Below are 19,290 nucleotides of genomic sequence, written 5' to 3' on the forward strand. Positions count from 1 at the left end.
GCCTCCTGAAAGGATCTCAGGAAACCCTCTGTGAGCATAGACTACCCATTGAGAATCTCTGCTTTGATACAATGCAGTGTGAAATCTCACACACTGATGGTGGCAAAGAACGTTGGTGTAACCCTTTTGGAAAACAGTTTGGTATAATCTGTTAATGTTAAAAATAGGCATATCTAATAACTCAACAACTTTCCACACAAGTGCATATCGCTAGACATTTTTTTAAAAAGTACATAACAGCATTATTCATATTAGCTTCAAGTGGAAGTAGTTCAAATGTATGTGAACAGCAGAATAAATTGTCATACAATAGACAATGGAACACCCTATGACAATAAAAGTTAAATTTCAGCAAAACACACAACAACATGGGTAACTCTCACAAGTATAATTCTGAGTGAAGTCAAACATAGTATAATTGCCTTTATATTAAGTCAGAAACAGAAAAATAATAGAACAGTTTTTTCTCAACTTTATTGAGATATAATTGACAACTAAAATTGTAAGATATTCAAAATGTACATATGATTTGATACACTTACACACTGTGAAAGGATTCCCCCCATCAAGTGAATTAGCACATCCACCATCTTACCTATTTACCTTTGTTGGTGGGAGAACATTTAAGTTCTGTTCTCTTAGTAAATGTCAGTTATATAATACAGTCTTATCAGCTGTAGTCATCTTATTATACATTAGATCCTCAGACTTTGTTTATCTTGTAACTGCAAGTCTGTATCCTTTTACCATCCTTCCCCTATTTTCCCCACCTGCTAGCCATCACTTTTCTACTCTCTGTTCTTTGAGTTTGGGGTATTATTTTTGTTTTTGTTTTGAAGATTCCACACTTAAGTGATACCATGAGGTATTTGGCTTTGTCTGGCTTTTTCCCTTAGCATGTTGCCTTGTAGATTCATCCGTGGTGTTGCAAATGACAGCATTTCCTTTAAACACTCAGTAGTATTCCTGTGTGTGCATGTGTGTGTCTGTGTGTCTGTGTCTGTGTACGTGTATAAATATACACCTCACATTTTTTTTAACTGTTCATCTGTTGACAGGAAATTTCCAGACCTTGGCTATTGTGAATAATGCTGTTATGAACATGAGGATACAGATATCTCTTTGAGATAATGATTTTATATCTTTTGGATATAGATCCAGAAGCAGGATTATTGTATCATAGGGTTAGTTATATTTTTAATTTCTTGAGGAGTCTCCACACTGTTTTCTGTAGTGGCTTTGCCAGTTTACATTTCCACCAACAAATGTTCAGGGGTTTCCTTTTCTCCACATTGTCCCTGGCATTTGTTATCTTTTCTCTTTTTGATAATAGAATCCTAACAGATATGAGGTGGTATTTCATTGTGGTTTTGGTTTGCATTTCTCTGATGGTTAATGTTGTTGAGTATCTTTTCCTGTGTGTTTTGGCCATTTGTGTATTTTTTTTTTTCATTTGTGTATCTTCTTTAGAACAATGTCTACTTAGGTCCTTTGCCCATTTTTTATTGGGTTATTTATTTTGCTATTGAGTTACATTGAATTCCTTGTATATTTTGGATATTAATCCCTTATCAGATATATGGTTTGCAGATATTTTCTCCTATTCCGTAGGTTCCCTTTTCATTTTGTTGATGGTTTCCTTCACTATGCAGAAGCATTCTAGTTTGATGTTAAATCCAAAAAATCATTGTCATGACCAGTGTCAAGGAGCTTACCCACTGTTGAGGTTCTAGGAGTTTTATGGTTTCAGGTCTGATGTTCAAGTCTTCAGTCCATTTTGAGTTAATTTTTGTGTGTGGTGTAAGATAGGGTCCAGTTTCATTCTTTTGCATGTAGCTGTCCAGTTTTCCCAACACAATTTATTGAAGAGACTGTCCTTTTTCCATTGTATGGTTCTTGACTCCTTGTTATAAGTTAATTGACAATTTATGCATGAGTTTATTTTTGGACTCTATGCTGTTCCATTTACCTGTGTGTCTGTTTTTATGCCTATAGCATACTGTTTTGATAGCTTTGTAATGTAGTTTAAAGTCAGAAAGTGTGAAGCTTCCAACTTTGCCTTTCTTTCTCAACATTGCTTTGGCTAACATGAGTCGATAGAAAAGACTATTCAGAGTCTTTTGTGGTTCTATACAAATGTTGGGATTATTTTTTCTATTTCTGTGAAGAATGCCATTGGAATTCTGATAGGGAGTTCTTTGAATCTGTAGATCACTTTAAATAGTATATACATTTTAACAATATTAATCCTTCTGATCCATGAGCATGGAATATTTTCTATTTGTGTCTTCACTTTCTTTCATCAATGTCTTAATTTTCATTGTACAGATCTTTTACCTCCTTGGTTAAATTTTACTTCTTCCTTTCCAGTTTGGAGACCTTCTATTTCTTTTCTTTCCTTTCTTTCCCTTTCCCTTTCCCCTTTCCTTTCCTTTCCTTTCCTTTTTGCCTGATTCCTCTGACTAGGAGTTCCAGTACAGTGCTGTTTAAAAGTGGTGAGAGTGAGTGTCCTTGTCTTTTTCCTCATCTTAGAGGAAAGGCTTTCCATATTTCATCACTGAGTATGATGATAGCTGTGGGCTTGCCATAGATGACTTTGTGTTGAGATACATTCCTTCTATGCCCAAGTTATGGAGAGTTTTTATCATGAAAGAATGGTGAATTTTGTCAAGTGCTTTTTCTGCATCAGTTGAGATGATCATATGATTTTTATCCTTATCTTGTTCATGTGGTGTATCACATTGATAGATTTTGGATATTAAACCATCTTGGCATTCCTGGAATAAATCCCACTTGATCATAGTATACGACCTTTTAATATATTATTGATTTGATTTGCTAACATTTTGTTAAGTATTTTTATATCCATATTCATCAGGGATATTGGCCTATTGTTTTCTTTTCTTCTAGTGTCTGTGCCTGGCTTTGGCATTATTAGGGTAATGCTGTCCTTGTAAAGTGAGTTTGGAGGTAGTCCTTCTTCTCATTTTTTGGATGAGTTTGAGAAGGATTGGTATTCGTCCTTTAATTGTGTGGTAGAATTCACCAGTGGAGTCCTCTGGTCCAGGACTTTTCTATGTTGGAAGGTTTTTATCACTTTTCTTCAGGGTAAGTATATGTTTCTAGGAATTTATCCATTCTAGGATTCTATAACTGTTAATAGTACTATCACAATCCTTTGTATTTATGTCTTATCAGTTATAATGTCTCCTCTTTCATTTATAATTTTACTTGTTAAGCCCTCTCTCTTTTTTTCTTGGTTAAGTTGAGCTAATGCTTGTTTATCTTTTCAAAACACTAGCTCTCAGGGGCACTTGGGTGGCGCAGTGGGTTAAGCCTCTGCCTTCAGCTCAGGTCATGGTCTCAGGTCCTGGGATCGAGCCCCGCATTGGGCCCTCTGTTCAGTGGGGAGCCTGCTTCCCCCTCCTTTCTCTGCCTGCCTTTCTGCTTACTTGTGATCTCTCTCTGTCAAATAAATAAATAAAATCTTAAAAAAAAAACAACTAGCTTTCAGTATTATTGATCTTTTCTATTGTCTTTTTAGTTTCTATTTAATTTATTTCCACTCTGATCTTTACTTCCTTCCTTCTGCTAACTTTGGGCTTAGTTTGTTCTTCTTGGGAAAGTAATATATTGTTTTGATGGTCAGGTTAACAGTTTGGGGAGGAAAGATGAGTTATTGGAAACAGGGTTACTAGAGTTTTGTCATAGGTTGTTACTATTATGTTTGGTGTTCTGGGCAGTAGTCACCAAGGCATGTATTTTGTGATAAATCATTGAGCTGTACTTTTTTGCACGTGTGTTGCATGTTGCAATAGAAAACTTAAAGAAAAAAGATTAGCAGGTTTTTAGTGTTCTTTCAGCAAATGCATATAATAGAAGCATGCTATTTTTGTTTCATAATTAAGTTATTACCAATTTTTGAGTACATTAAACCATCTTATCCTGGCATCAGTTGCTGTCTTTTTGAATCTTTAACATGCTTACAAATAAATTTTTTTTGTTTTTATCAAGTGAGATTATATTCTCTATTGCGACTATAGTAAGCTTAAAAGTTCCTAATAAGAAATGTTTTAAATAATGAGGTGATAATTAAGGCAGTTCTATTCCTCCATATTTATGTCAGTAATGGTTTTATCACCTGATTCTGAAACTTTTGGGTACATTTACAGAGGGTTATAAAAACAAACAAAGTAAACACATTCCTATTTCTGAGTCTTATCTTTGTGATAAAGAAACCAGAGTAAAGATCAAGATGGGCCCTATATGAATACAAACAACCTCCTCAGCTTCCTGGTGCTACATGTATTCTGTGTGAGGAGTCTTTTATCTCTTTGTTTACATTTGCTGAGACTGATAGAAATGATAGGCATTAAGGAGGGCACGGGATGTGATAAGCACTGGTGTTATATGCAACTGATGAATTATTCAACACTACATCTGATACTATGATGTACTATATGTTGGCTAATTGAATTTAAATTTAAAAAAAAGAAAAAAAAAGAAATGAGACCATCTCTCTTGGCAAATGAAGGGTATAGCATGTTGATCATAGAGATCCATCCATATGTTGATGGAATTTTTAAAAATGGGCTTTCCTTTTTACAACACTCAGATTGAAAGCGGAATTGAGCAAAGACATAAATACTTCCCATAAACTCCCTGCCCCACACATGATAGCCTCCTCCTTATCAGCATCCCCCACCAGAGTGGAACAGTTTGTCAAATTGTTGACTCTTTATTGACACATCCGTATCACCCAAAGTCCTTGGTTTACATTAGGGTTCATTCTTTGCATTGTACGTTGTGTTTGGACAAACATATAAGACATGTATATACCATTATAGTATCATACTTAGTAGTTTCACTGCTTTTAAAATCCTGTGTTCTACCTATTCATCCCTCACAACCACAGAACTTTTTTGTTGTCTCAGTGGTTTTGAGAATACAGAATACAATATAGTTGGAATCATACAGTATGTAGCCTTTTTATATTGGGTTTTCTTTTTCACTTAGTAATATGCATTTGTAATATGACTTTTCATGGCTTGATAGCTCATTTCTTTTTAGCTGAATAATATTCTTTATCTGGATGTAGCACAGTTTATCCATTCAACTACTGAAGGATGTCTTGGTTGCTTCCAAGTTTTGGCACTTGTGAATAAAACTGCTGTAAACATGTGTGCAGGTTTTGTTTTTTGTTTTTTGTTTTTTGTTTTTAAAGATTTTATTTGTTTATTTGACAGATCACAAGTAGGCAGAGAGGCAGGCAGAGAGAGAGAGAGAGGAGGAAGCAGGCTCCCCGCTGAGCAGAGAGCCTGATGCGGGGCTCGATCCCAGGATCCTGGGATCATGACCTGAGCCGAAGGCAGAGGCTTTAACCCACTGAGCCACCCAGGCACCCCATGTGTGCAGGTTTTGATAAAAGTTTTCAACCCCTTTGGACAGGTATCAATCAGTGCAGTTGCTCAAGAGTGTATTAGTTTTGTAAGAAACTACCAAATTGTCTTCCAAAGTGACTGTACCATTTTGATTCCCACCAGTAGTGACCAAGAGTTCCTATTGCTCTATATCTTCGCCACCATTTGGTGTTGCCAGTCTTCTAGATTTTGGCCATTCTAATAGGTTTATAGTGGTATTGACTAGCTTTTCAGCATGGTTGGCCAAGACACTGGCTGTGAGTCATTTTCTATGGATCACAGGATTTGAATACCCCCACCCTCAGCCATTTTTTCAGCAATCTATGAGCCAGGTTTTGTGGGGTTTTTTGTTTTTAATTTTGGACACTCAGAGGAATAAGGAACTCGGGGAAAGTTCTGTAAGTTCCTTTCGGGTATTAGACCAATTGATAAATGAGTGAGTAATTAAGATTTTGTGGATATAACCTCCTCCAGACATACTCATAACTTACCAAAACTCAAGATTAGTGCTTCATATTAAATAACATTTGTTTCACAGTTAACCTATGAAATTGAAAAATACTGGAGTTTCTCAGGGCCCTTGTCTCTTATTCATTACTGTATCCCTGCAGTTAGCCTAATACCTGGCACATAGTAGGCATTTTGTAAATATTTATTCAGTTGAAAAATGAATTGAAGTAGGGCCTGAAAAAATAGGGATAGCTCTATTTGAGCTGAGACACAAATTTATTTTTCAGTGGAAAGACTTTAGAAAAGGCTTCATTCATGTTAATGCTAAGGAATGCAGTGATCAAAAATGGTGAGCTATAGCAACTTCTTTCTAGATAGGCATCCTGGAGCAAGGGAAGCAAAATAAAAAATAAACTGCTGGGAATATATCAAAATAAAAAGCTTCTGAACAGTGAAGGAAGCAGTTAACAAAACTAAAAGGCAACTTACTGAGTGGGAGAAGATATTTGCAAATTGCATATCTAATAAAGGATTAGTATCTAAAATATGTAAAGAACTATAAAGCTCAACACCCAAAAAATGAATAACCCAATTAAAAAATGGGCAGAAGGCACAAATAGACATTTTTCCAAAGAAGACATTCAGATGTCCAACAGACACGTGAAGAGATGCTCAACATCACTCATCATCAAGGAAATGCAAATCAAAAGTACAATGAGATATCAACTCACACCTGTCAGAATGGCTAACATCAACAATACAAGAAACAACAGGTGCTGGTGAGGATGTAGAAAAAAAGGAAACCCTCTTTTGCACTGTTGGTGAGAATGCAGACTAGGGCAGCCACTGTGGAAGACAGTGTAGAAGTTCCTCAGAAGGTTAAAAATAGAACTACCCTATGATCCAGGAATCTCATTACTGGGGATTTACCCAAAGAATAAAAAAATATTAATTCAGAGGTATACACGCACCCAGATGTTTATAGCAGCATTATCTACAATAGCCATATTATGGAAACAGCCCACATGTCCATTGATTGATGAATGGATAAAGAAAATGTGGGATGTGTGTGTGTGTGTGTGTGTGTGTGTGTGTGTATTTGCATGTACATATACAATGGAATATTGTGGAGTGTATATACATATATGCACGTACATATACGATGGAATATTACTCAGCTATAAAAAAGGATGAAATCTTGCCATTTGTAATGATATGAATGGAACAGGAGAGTAAGTGAAATTCTAAGTGAAATCAGTGAGAGAAAGGCAAATACCATATGATCTCACTCATGTGGATTTTAAGAAACAAAACAAATGAGCAAAGGGGGGAACAGGCAAACCAAGAAACAGACTCTTAGCTATGGAGAACAAACTGATGGTTCCCAGATGGAAGGTAGGTAGGGGGTTTGTTAAATAGGTGATGAGGAGTGCACTCACTTTGATGAGTACTGGTTGATGTATGGAACTGTCGAATCACTACATTGTACTCCTGAAATGAATATTACACTGTTAACTAATCGGAATATAAATAAAAACTTAAAAAATAAAAAGTTTTTTAAATGATGGAATATCCAGAAATTAAAATATGCTATAAAGCCTCTAAATTAGTGTGTTTGGGGCACTTGGGTGGCTCAGTCAGTTGAGCAGCCAAACTCTTGATTTTGGTTCTGCTCATGATCTCAGGGTCCTGGAATCAAGCTCACCGTTGGGCTCTGTGCTTGGTGGGGAGTCTGCTTACGAAATTTCTTTCTCCCTGTACCCCTTCCCCCAACTCATGCACACACATGCTCTCTCGCTTGCTCCCCTGCTCTGTCTCTACCTCTAAAGTAAATACATAAATCTAAATTTCATTTTTAAAAAACTTTTAAAAATAGTATTATTGGTGCATGAATAAACCAGGAGATAGAACTTAAAGCTCAGAAATAGCTTTAAGTTATACTACAGAGATGCTATCTCAGATCAGTGAAGTGTTACTAAGTCAACTTCATAGCCATATAATTGTATTAACCAAAAATAATATGCAGAATTTTACATACATTGTGGCAGATGGTGTGATGTGAATATGTTTTTCCCCTGAGAATTTTCATCCCCTGGGATGATATTGCTGTGGTAATTTCTTGTACTTTCAGCACAACAGTAGTAATTTCCATGATTCTTAGAATTATAGTACATAATCTACCTAGTCTTAATGTATTTCTTTCAACCTCTGAGTATTTTATTCGAGAGAAATAATATAAGAGAATATAAAGACATTTATTTATTTATTTATTTTTATATTCTTCTCTATATACTTTTAATTTTTTCAAAGTGGAGCCCAATATGGGGCTCAAACTCACAACTCTGAGATCTGGACCTGAGTATAGATCAAGATTTGAACCAAAGAATGTAAAGACACTTTTTAAAGTACTGTACGTGAAATTTTTATAATTTTAGAATTTTAGAAATGTTTAGAATCAGAGCATTCATTCATTGTGAAAAATATTTCTAAACATAAACCAGGAAGAATGCTTGGTATTTCATTACTTGCCTTACATTTACTGATGTTTGCTATTACGGTATTTTGATAGTTCATAAAATAATTTACTTGCTATCTTATTTCTTTAATTACATTTAATTTAGTTATTTTGTTTTCTTTTTTAAAATACAGCAGAAATATAATATTTAGAGATTTAGAGTGTTTATTTTCAAGGTGGTTATTTGGATCTTAGAGCTCATTTTCCTTTACAGAAATATGTAATAATTATATTCACAGGGTAGTCATTAAGAGTATTTAATGCATCATATAGGTAAAATACTGTAACTTTTAAAGACAACTTATAAAAACTGGTAATTAAGCAAAACAAAAATGGTAAAATTGAATAAGAAACTATTTTATCCTTGAAGAAAATAGGAGAATGAGAAGTATTGACACAGGGATCTTGCAGTCATATGCTGGACATTTTTAATAGCTGTAAATATTGATCTGTGTTTTTTTTATAATTTTAAACATACAGGAAAAGCATAGAAAATAACAACCAAATGTCACCCAGCTCAATATATTGCTTCAGAAACTTTAAAAAATAAAACGTGCAATTTTTAATGTTATGTTTAATTTTTATTTTAAACCTTGTGACTCTCATAGCATTTGATGTAAATTTGGGTAGTTTTTAAGACTTGCAAGCATAAAGAAGAAATAAGGAAGCAGTCCCAGAGGTGACTGGGGTAATTTGTTTAGAGAGTGAAGGTTGTATAAGAGAGTACACAGATACATACCTTCTTTAGAACTGAATGAGCCACATCCATGAGAATGCAGAAACAGATCTAGAAATAAAAGAGATTTTTTTTTCAGTGATCAGAAAATTATATTGATGATAGTATCTTATCCTTTCCAAATTTTCCTGTTTGAATAGATGTCAGAATTAGATAGTGTTCAAAAGGTGGGCAAGTGAGTATGTGTCTTTTTATATTTAGCCAAAAGTGGTATTTAATTATATAGAATATCTTCAAATTATGTGTTTGTGAGTGGGGGTGGATAGGAGGAAGACAGAGTCATAAGGGCACGTAACTAATTTCTGTGAGGAAAATGAAAATTTTTCTCTAAGCTGCTTTAAACTTACAACCATATACTCAAAATACATTCTCTACCTTTTGTATTTTTAAAAATTATTGTAGATGTTAAGATGATGGTTACATTAAAGAATCAGTAAACATCTCTTTACAGGTCTACCAGGAAAATGACAGAGTATTGATTATAAGCAGTATAGTTATGAGTTAATATAAGAAATACTTTCTGCAATGCTATCTGCTAATCAGTGTCTATGTTAGAAAACAAACATACCCCTAAAAGTGCACTAGAGGTAGATTTTTTTTTTTAAGATTTTATTTATTTATTTGACAGAGAGATCACAAGTAGGCAGAGGCAGGCAGGGAGAGAGGAGGAAGCAGGCTCCCCACTGAGCAGAGAGCCTGATGGGGGCCTCGAACCCAGGACCCTGAGACCATGACCTGAGTTGAAGGCAGAGGCTTAGCCCACTGAGCCACCCAGGTGCCCTAGAGGTAGCTTTTAGACCAGCAAAACCATGACACTGCTTGAAGCTTTTTTACAGCTAACTGTGCTACATATGTTTTTTGTGCTTTCCTTGCTTCTTTATCAGACTTTATATCTTCTGATTTCTGGTGGCTAACTCCCTCTGTTAACCGTTGACTCACTCTTGGTCAACAAGCATTTATGGAACAATTACTAGCCTCTGGCACTGTGATAGGTGCTTAGCATACCAAGATACATAAACTCATTCCATACTCAAAGAATTCAGCGATCATTTGGCCTTCTCTTCTCTGGCTTTCCCCCAACTGTGTTATTATTACAGGTAGTGCAGTAAAACCATCTATATTGTCTTGGTATTTGACTTTGTTCCATACTTTGTTCTTGGTTTTAGATTTTTTATTGGTGCCGATCACTGCGCCACTGTAGGACAAAAGATAAAATCATGAGTGTTTATGTGATAAAGAATACAGGGGGAATGGGGCACCTGGCGGGCTCAGTCAGTAGAGCATGCAGCTCTTGATCTCAGGGTCATGAGTGCAAGCCCCATGTTGGGCATAGAGCTTACTTTAAAAAAAAGTAATAATTATAATAAATGAAATCTGCTTGTGTCAACAAACATATCTTTTTAAAAAAGAATACACGAGGGGCACCTGGGTAGCTCAGTGGGTTAAGCCTCTGTCTTCAACTCAGGTGATGATCCCAGGGCCCTGCAATCAAGCCCCACATCAGGCTCCCTGCTCAGTGGGGAGCCTGCTTGTCCCTGACCCTTCCTCCCAACTCATCCTCCCTCTCTCTTTCTCATTCTCTCTTTCAAATAATGTCTTTAAAAAAGATAAGGTAAAATAAAATTAATAAAAAAGAATACATGGGATAAAACCCATATACCATTTGAGTATTTGCTAATAGTACCTCAGATTGTACTTTAAAAAAAATATATATTGTTTTAAATGTATTTTTTGAACAGATGATATAGTTCACGGTTCAAAAGGTAGTAATTTAAAAGTACAGAAGGATTGTATCCCACCTTGGTTCCCTAATGATCTGCTATCCTTCCCCGGAATCAACCATTGTTATTTCTTATGAATCCTCAAAATATTATGTGGCACTATCACATTGTGGTTAAAGACAGAGATTCTGGCCAGGCCACCTTGATTCATACTGTGCATCACATCAGGCAAGTTGAATAAATGACCTCTTTGTCTCAATTTCTCCTTTGTAAATGGGAATACTAATAGTTTATTAGGTTGCTTATAAGCTCTTTAGCACAATGTGTGGCACATAGTAAGTGTTTACTGCATATTGGGTATGGTAGTTTCTGTAAATCTGTATATATCTGAATGTCTATTCTTTTAACCTCATTAGTACAAAGTTGAATTAAACAATTTTCATTCATGGTACACTGTTATTGGTCTATGCAAGGCACTCGTATCATATTACTGTGTAACAAAATCATTTATTCTTTCCCATGAGTCTACAGGTCATTTGGGTGATTCTGATCTCTGTTGGACTTGGTTAGCTGATGGTTTGGCTGGGAGCTGGCCAATCGAGGATGGCCTCACATGTCTTTCAGATTTCTCTGTCTTGTTAATCAGGGCATGATCTCTTTGGTGGCATAGATCCAAGAAAGAATATGGAAATGCGCAAGCATCGTTTTCAAGCCACTATTTTTGTCAATTTTTGTTACCATATCATTGGTCAAAACAAGTCACTTGGCCAAACTCAGATTTAGCATGCGATATGACAAGGGGTGTTCATACAGAGAGGTGTGAAAAATTGAAGCCATGAATGCATTTAATCTAATCTAATCTACTCTGTAGTAATTGCAGTGCAGCACTTGGTGGTTGTCTTAAAGCAGGATAGTCAGTAGTATGGAAGACAAGCTAGAAACTAGAGATCACCAGGCACCTCAGTGTGTGTGTCACCGTGTCAGACTGCCCCAGTTTTCTAAGAGTCATGACATCAGCTTTATTTTCTCTTCTCAAATCTCTTGCACATCCCCTCTCAATAAGAGATGGCCAACTATAACCTGGAACTAAGCAGGAAGGGGAATTTTAGGAAACATAGTCCTCCGTTTCAATGGGAGCAGTAATGCCAAGCTGACAAAGCACAATTCATCACAGCCCCTTTCTTGTTTTATTTTTTTCCTCTTTATCCCAGTCTCTGCTCCCATTCTTTTTTCTTCTCTCTCAGAGGTACTCACTTTAATGTTGAAATATCATCTTTTATTGTGTGTGTAGCCTCATAAAATATGAATGACCTTTTGTATGTGATTTTTAGTTTACATTAATGATAACATATTTTGTATCTTGTTCTGTTTCCTACTTTTCCCCGTTTAACTCTGTTCAAATTCTGTCCACGTAGGTACATTTATTTGTTGCTTCTCATTGCTACAAAATATGCAATGGTATTTGCTGCATTTTACTTACTCATTCTTCTAGTTAAGGACTCTTAAGTTGTCCTGTTCTAAGTTAACACCCAGAAAAAAAAGTACTGCAACAAATAGTCTTCAACATATTCCCTAATGACTTGTATAAAAATTTTTCTGGAATATATATCTAGGCATGGAATTCTTGGGTCATAGGGTATATGTATTCTTAACTTCGTGAAGTTCTCCGGAATAGTAGTACCAGTGTACACTACACGACTTTATGAGAGGGTTCCAGTTTTCCGATGAATTAGTTCTCTATGACTTTGTTAGAAAAAAAAATTTTTTTTAAAGATTTTTGTATTCATTTGAGAGAGAGAGAAGGTATGTGCACTAGAGCACAAGCAGGGGGGAGCAGCAGAAATAGAGGAAGAAGCAAGGAGCCCAATGCAGGGCTCAATTCTCAATTCCAGGACCCTGAGATCATGACTTGAGCTGAAGGCAGACGCTTAACCAGCTGAGCCACTCAGGCGCCCCAGGTTTTCTATGACTTTGTAACAAATTGCTTGAAACTTAGCAACATCAAACAGCACCCGTTATTACTCGGTTCTGTATATCATCAGTCCAGGATGGTGTAGTTAGGTTGTCCGCTCAGGGTCTCAGAAGGCTGAAGGCAATGTGTGTGCCCGTTGTATTCTCCTCTGTAGTTTGACTTTCTCTCTCAAACTCATTTCTGCTATCAGCCAAATTTAGTTCTTTGTAGTTCTAGGATTGAAGTTACCATCTTGTTGCTGACTGTTGGCTAGTTTGTTCTCAGCTCCTAGGGACTGTCCTAAGCACCTTTTTTTTTTTTTTAAAGATTTTATTTATTTGACAGACAGAGGTCACAAGTAGGCAGAGAGGCAGGCAGAGAGAGAGAGGTGGAAGCAGGCTCCCCGCTGAGCAGAGAGCCTGATGCGGGGCTCGATCCCAGGACCCTGGGATCATGACCTGAGCTGAAGGCAGAGGCTTTAACTCACTGAGCCACCCAGGCGCCCCCTAAGCACCTTTTTTGCATGTGGCCTTCTCCATCTTCGAGTCAAGGACAGCTTGTTGAATCCTTCTCCTGCTTCAAATCTCTGACTTCCTCTCCTGCAACCAGCTATAGAAAACATTTCTGCTTTTAAAGGGCTCATGTGGTTAGGTTGGGAATGCCCAGAAAGTCTCCAAATCTTGAGGCCATCTGATTTGGAACTTTCTTTTTTCTTTTTTTTTTCTTTTTTTTTTTTTTGATCTTTTAATAAACTGTAAGGCAGGACAAATATCTCATTTTTTTTCATTTTTTGCTCATTTCTTAATTTTTCTCCTCATGGTAAGTATGCTCATTAATCCCTGTCACCTATTTCACCTATTCCCCCCCACCCACCTCCCCTCTAGTAACCATCAGTTTGTTCTCTGTAATTAAGAGTCTGTTTCTTGATTTGCCTCTCTCTTTTTTTTTCTTTTCCTTTTCTTGTTTGTTTTGTTTTTCGAATTCTGCTTGTAAGGGAGATCATATGGTATTTGTCTTTATCTGGTTGACTTACTTCGCTTAGCAATATACTCTGTAGCTCTTTCCATGTTGTTGCAAATAGCGAGATTTCATTCTTTTTTAGGGCTGAATAATATTCTCATATACATAGTTATATGTGTATCTCTTCCATGTTTTCTTTATCCATTAATTTATTGATGAACACTTGGGCTGCTTCCATAGTTTAGCTATTGTAAATAATGCTGCAGTAAACATAAGGATGCATGTATCCCTTTGAATTAGTATTTTTATGTGTTTTTGGGGTAAATACCCAGTAGCCCAATTACTGCATCATAGAGTAGTTCTATTTTTAATTTTTTGAGGAACCTCCATACTGTTTTCCACAGTGGCTATTCCAGTTCGCATTTCCAAGAGAAAGTTTCCTTTTTCTCCACATCTTCACCAGCACTTGTTTCTTATCTTTTTGATTTTAGCCATTCTGACAGGTGTGAGTTGATATCTCATTATACTTTTGATTTGCATTTCCTTGATGATGAGTGATGTTGAGCATCTCTTCATGTGTCTGTTGGACATCTGAATGTCTTCTTTGGAGAAATGTCTATGTGTATCTTCTGCCCATTTTTTAATCAGCTTATTCATTTTTTGGGTGTTAGGTTAATGTAAGTCCTTTATATACTTTGGATACTAACCCTTTTTTGGCTACATCATTTGCAGATATCTTCTCCCTTTCAGTAGGTTGCCTTTTAGTTTTGGGTTTCCTTCATTGATCAGAACCTTTTTATTTTGATATAATCCCAATAGTTTATTTTTGCTTATTTCCTTTGCCTTAGGAAACATATGTAGAAAAATGTTACTACGGCTGATATCAGAGAGAGTACTGCCGGTGCTCACTGATTTGGAGCTTTAGTTGCAAAATCCTTCATGGCCGTTCCTGGCTTAGTGGTTAATTAACTAAATCAGGGGCTGAGACTCTTGGGCACATCTTAGATATCTGTCTACCATACTCTGAATCTGTACCTACACTTGACCTTAAATAACTTTGTAATCTTTGTCAATCTGGTATATGTAATGAATTCTTCTTAAAATGCCTTATTTTCATTTGCATTTCTTTTGTTTGTAGTGAATTTGAGTGTTTTCTCATATATCTTAGCCATGCAAATTTTCCTTTTTTGTAAAAATCTCTTTTCATATCCCTTGTCCCGTTGGGGAGCAGCTTTTTTTCTTTCTTGTTTTCTTGTCGACAGGTCCTTATAGGTCCTGTCCATTAATCACTTGTCAATTTTAGGTGCTGAAAATATATTATTCTTTTTTTTTTTAAAGACTTTATTTTTTAATAATCTCTCCACCCAACATTGGGCTCAAACTCTAAACCCCAAGAAGAAGATTCGCATTATCTCCTGACTGAGCCACCCAGGCGCACTGAAAATATTTTCTTCTTAATCTGTTATTCTTCTGACTTTGCCTGTATCTTCCTTTGTTAAATAGAGAGCCTTAATTTTAATGTCAAATTTGTCCATTTTTCATAAATTTGTCATAAATTTGTCATTTATTACTTGCAGTGTGGGAATCTAGTTAAAGAAATCCAATGCACTGGCAAGGTCACAAAATTGGATGCATAATCGGTATTTTTTTATTCTTTCTTCATTACTAAGAAGTATTTAAGATTACAAATCTTAAATTTGCAATCCTATGTTAGTTTTTATTTTTTTTTTAAGATTTTATTTATTTATTTGACAGAGAGAGATCACAAGTAGGCAGAGAGGCAGGCAGAGAGAGAGGAGGAAGCAGGTCCCCTACCAAGCAGAGAGCCCGATGTGGGACTCAATCACAGGACCCTGAGATCATGACCTGAGCAGAGGCTTAACCCACTGAGCCACCCAGGCGCCCCCGCCATGTTAGTTTTTTACCCTGTCAAATCCAATAGTTACTTATTTATATATACTTTTTTAAAAATTGAGGTGAGGGGCGCCTGGGTGGCTCAGTGGGTTAAAGCCTCTGCCTTCGGCTCAGGTCATGATTCCAGGGTCCTGGGATCGAGCCCCGCATCGGGCTCTCTGCTCAGCAGGGATCCTGCTTCCTCCTCTCTCTCTCTCTGCTTCTCTGCCTACTTGTGATCTCTGTCTGTCAAAATAAATAAATAAAATCTTTAAAAAAAATTGAGGTGAAATTCTTATAAAATTAATTATTTTGAAGGGTACATTTTGTGGCATTTAGTGCATTTATCATGTTATACAACTACCACCTGTATCAAGTTCTAAAACATTTTCATTATCCCAAAAACAAACCTCATGCCCCATCCCCATATCTCCTATTCCCTCCAGACCCATGGCTCTCACCTAGTCAGCCTCTATGGATTTACCTCTTTCAGACATTTCATACAAATGGGATCATACAATATGTGGCCTTTTATGTCTCACTTTTACTCAGCATAACATGTCCAAGATTTAGTCTTATTTTAATGTGTATATAAGTACTTCATTCCATCTTATGGCTGAATATTATTCCATTGTTTATATATATTACATTTTGTTTATTTATCTGTCAATGACATTTGAGTTGTTTTCATCTTGGCTATTGTGAATAGTGCTCTTATGAACATGAACGTATATGTTTGTATTTGAGTACCTGGCTTTAATTCTTTGAAGTATATACCTAGGAATAGAATTGGTAGGTTATATAGTAATTCTTTGTTTATCTTTTTTAAGGAAACATGAAACTGTTTTCCTAAGCACCTGCACCACCTAACATTTTTAGTTTCATTCCATTGCAGTCAAAGAAAAGGACTTGTATGATTTCAGTCTTTTTTAATTTATTGAGGCTTGTTTTATGTCCTAGCATATGGTCTGTCCTGAACAATATTGCATGTGTTCTTGAGACAATATGCCGTCTGCTGTTGTTGGTGAAGTCTAAAATTTTTAAATTTCCTCTCTCGATTCAGCATTTGGTTCTTAGAAACCTTTAACTGTTTTCCAGAGTCCCCACAGTTGATTCTAACAGTTTTTACTCATTATTTTCAGTTTTTCCATGGAGGGACAGCCCTTCAGAGCAATCTATCCCACCATGTTTATCTACACCACTCTCAGCAATTGCTTTTTTAAAATATTTCATAATGTCCCTTTAATATCCTGAAGTAAAATGTATAGGTAGTATAACTTAATTCAGAAGTTTTAAAAATCAATGTAATGCATAAGTTGTAATGTAAAGGAGAAATAAGAAGAAGTAATTTTTAAAACTGTAGTAGGAATTTCAGTATGTAAGTATGTATGACATTGGATGGCATGATGAAGTAGCGATATGTTTATACCTATTTAAATAAGTTGCGTTTAAGAGATGTAAGAGGATCAGATTCTATTTTGTACAAATGCTAATAAGTGAAAGACTAAAAGGTAGTCATAAAGACTAGACTTTTATATGCACAGGAAATAAGAGAAATCACTTAGGAGAAGTCAAGAGAGAATACAAATACAAATTATAGACGAAAGAGGTGAAGGAAAGGAGAAAATAATAATATTCTTATAAATGTGCTGGGCCTTATTTGAAACATAATTATTTATTAAGTAGTGAGGAACTACAGAAAACATACTTTTTTATTTTGGAAATCCAAGCACAGGTCAGGGCAAATATTTTAGTCTTATGTACTTGAGTCCTTAGAAGAAATATCCTTTCAGTGAATATGGGATTCCAAGATAGATTTTTAAAAAGCAGTGATAGGACATTTAGGACCAGTATCAAAGTAAGTTTGAAAAATAAAAGGCAATTACAAAATAAATGAATGATTTCAATTGGTAATTTTTACACTAGATTTCTCATTCATACACATATATGCCTGTATCTGATAGGCAATATTTTTAGAACCAATGGAATTAAATAAGATGTCTTCATGTGTTTCTGTAATTCAGTATTTTATACTAAGTCTCTTAAAGGACTCTCACATTCTCTATTGTGTATTTAAAATTGGCTTTATAGCTTTTTTTTTTAAAGATTTTATTTATTTATTTGACAGAGATCACAAGTAGGCAGAGAGGCAGGCAGAGAGAGAGGAAGGGAAGCAGGCTCCCTGCTGAGCAGAGAGCCCAATGTGGGACTCCATCCCAGGACCCTGGGATCATGACCTGAGCTGAAGGCAGAGGCTTTAACCCACTGAGCCACCCAGGTGCCCCAAAGATTTTATTTATTTATTTGACAGATGGAGATCACAAGTAGGCAGAGAAGCAGGCAGAGAGAGGGGACAAAGCAGGCTCCCTGCTGAGCAGAGAGCCAGATACGGAGCTCCATCCCAGGACCTTGGGATCATGACCTGAGTCGAAGGCAGAGGCTTTAACCCACTGAGCCACCCAGGCACCCCTAAAATTGGCCTTATTGCTTTTATAGTAACAGTACCATTACACTAAAGCACTTTAAAATAAATGCACAATTTGAAATACAAGACTAGAGAAATTAACTTTCATCCAAAAAAGTGAGTATAATAGTCATACTTGGATCCAGAAGCTTTTTTAGTTGTCTATTTCAATTGTGTTTATGGGGCACCTGGGTGGCTCAGTCTGTTAAGCGTCTGCTTTTGACTTGGGTATTGATCCTTTTCCTTCTGCGCCTCCCCCTGCTTGTGCTCTGTCTCTCTCTGTGTCAAATAAATAAATAAGCAATATTTTTAAAAAAGTAAAATAAGTGCATTTGACCCCCAAATAACTTTATAGTTTGTTATAAATGATGACTGGCCTGTTTCCTACCTGTTTTAACTAGAATAATCACCATATCTATATTGTAAGTTTATAAAATCTTTAAATTAATTGCTCCCTGTATCTTTAAAAGAGTTCTGCTCTTCTGCATTGTGGTGGAAGTTAAATTAATATATGTAAAAGTTTATAATGTATTTATAAAAATCTGCATTAAAAATACTATTATTAAAAATTTAATAACATGACAACACATGTTCTAGAGGCTATTCCTTTGAGAAAATCAAATTTCAGTCATGGGTCAGAATTTTAAGAGATTTTGTATTTTTTCAAAAATTCTTTAAAAATTTAATTCACAATCTCTTTCCTTGTTTGTCTCTTAGTCAGAATCACTTTTTAGGGAGAACTGTATCTTGTGACAAAAATACTTTGTCCTTTGGTTTTATGTTTTGAATATGTGGAGCAAATGTTCTTGACCTTAGCAATTTCTAAGTAGGCATTTTCTCTTTTAGGATTGTACTGAGAACTGCCTTTATTTTCATGAAAATGATCTGTCCTCGCATATATTGAATTGCATTGTGATTTTAGTTGTGGCACGTATGTGAATGTGAAAGCAGAGCAAAATATCTCATAGCTTTTTGTGGCTCATGTTTTTCATTTGCAGCCTTCAAGCAAAATTAAGGTGCCTGAGGAGAATTTCTTCAATGTTCCTGCTTTCTTAACTGTTTCGGGACAACTTCACCTAGAAGTGATGTCAGGGTACAGAATTTTCTTTTCTCTTTTGCTTTAATGGACTACTGATTATGGGTTGGGTGGGAGTGAAATAATGCTTTCTTTCACCATGCC

At 35.9% G+C, this 19,290-nt stretch overlaps 1 protein-coding gene across 3 annotated transcripts in view; it reads left to right on the forward strand.

Moving 5' to 3' along the window:
• Positions 1 to 19,290, forward strand: part of NARS2 (asparaginyl-tRNA synthetase 2, mitochondrial) — a 125,514-nt gene that overhangs the window by 41,069 nt on the left and 65,155 nt on the right. For 2 of the 3 annotated variants that reach the window (XM_032852969.1, XM_032852970.1), the window contains exon 6: positions 19,109 to 19,203. The exons of the other annotated variant lie outside the window; for it this stretch is intronic. In XM_032852969.1, the coding sequence (XP_032708860.1) occupies positions 19,109 to 19,203 (95 nt within the window). The remainder of the gene's footprint in view (positions 1 to 19,108; positions 19,204 to 19,290) is intronic. 3 annotated transcript variants of the gene reach the window in all.

Source organism: Lontra canadensis, unplaced genomic scaffold, assembly GCF_010015895.1.
Source record: "Lontra canadensis isolate GAN:19392208 unplaced genomic scaffold, GSC_riverotter_1.0 scaffold7, whole genome shotgun sequence".
Lineage (NCBI taxonomy): Eukaryota > Metazoa > Chordata > Mammalia > Carnivora > Mustelidae > Lontra > Lontra canadensis.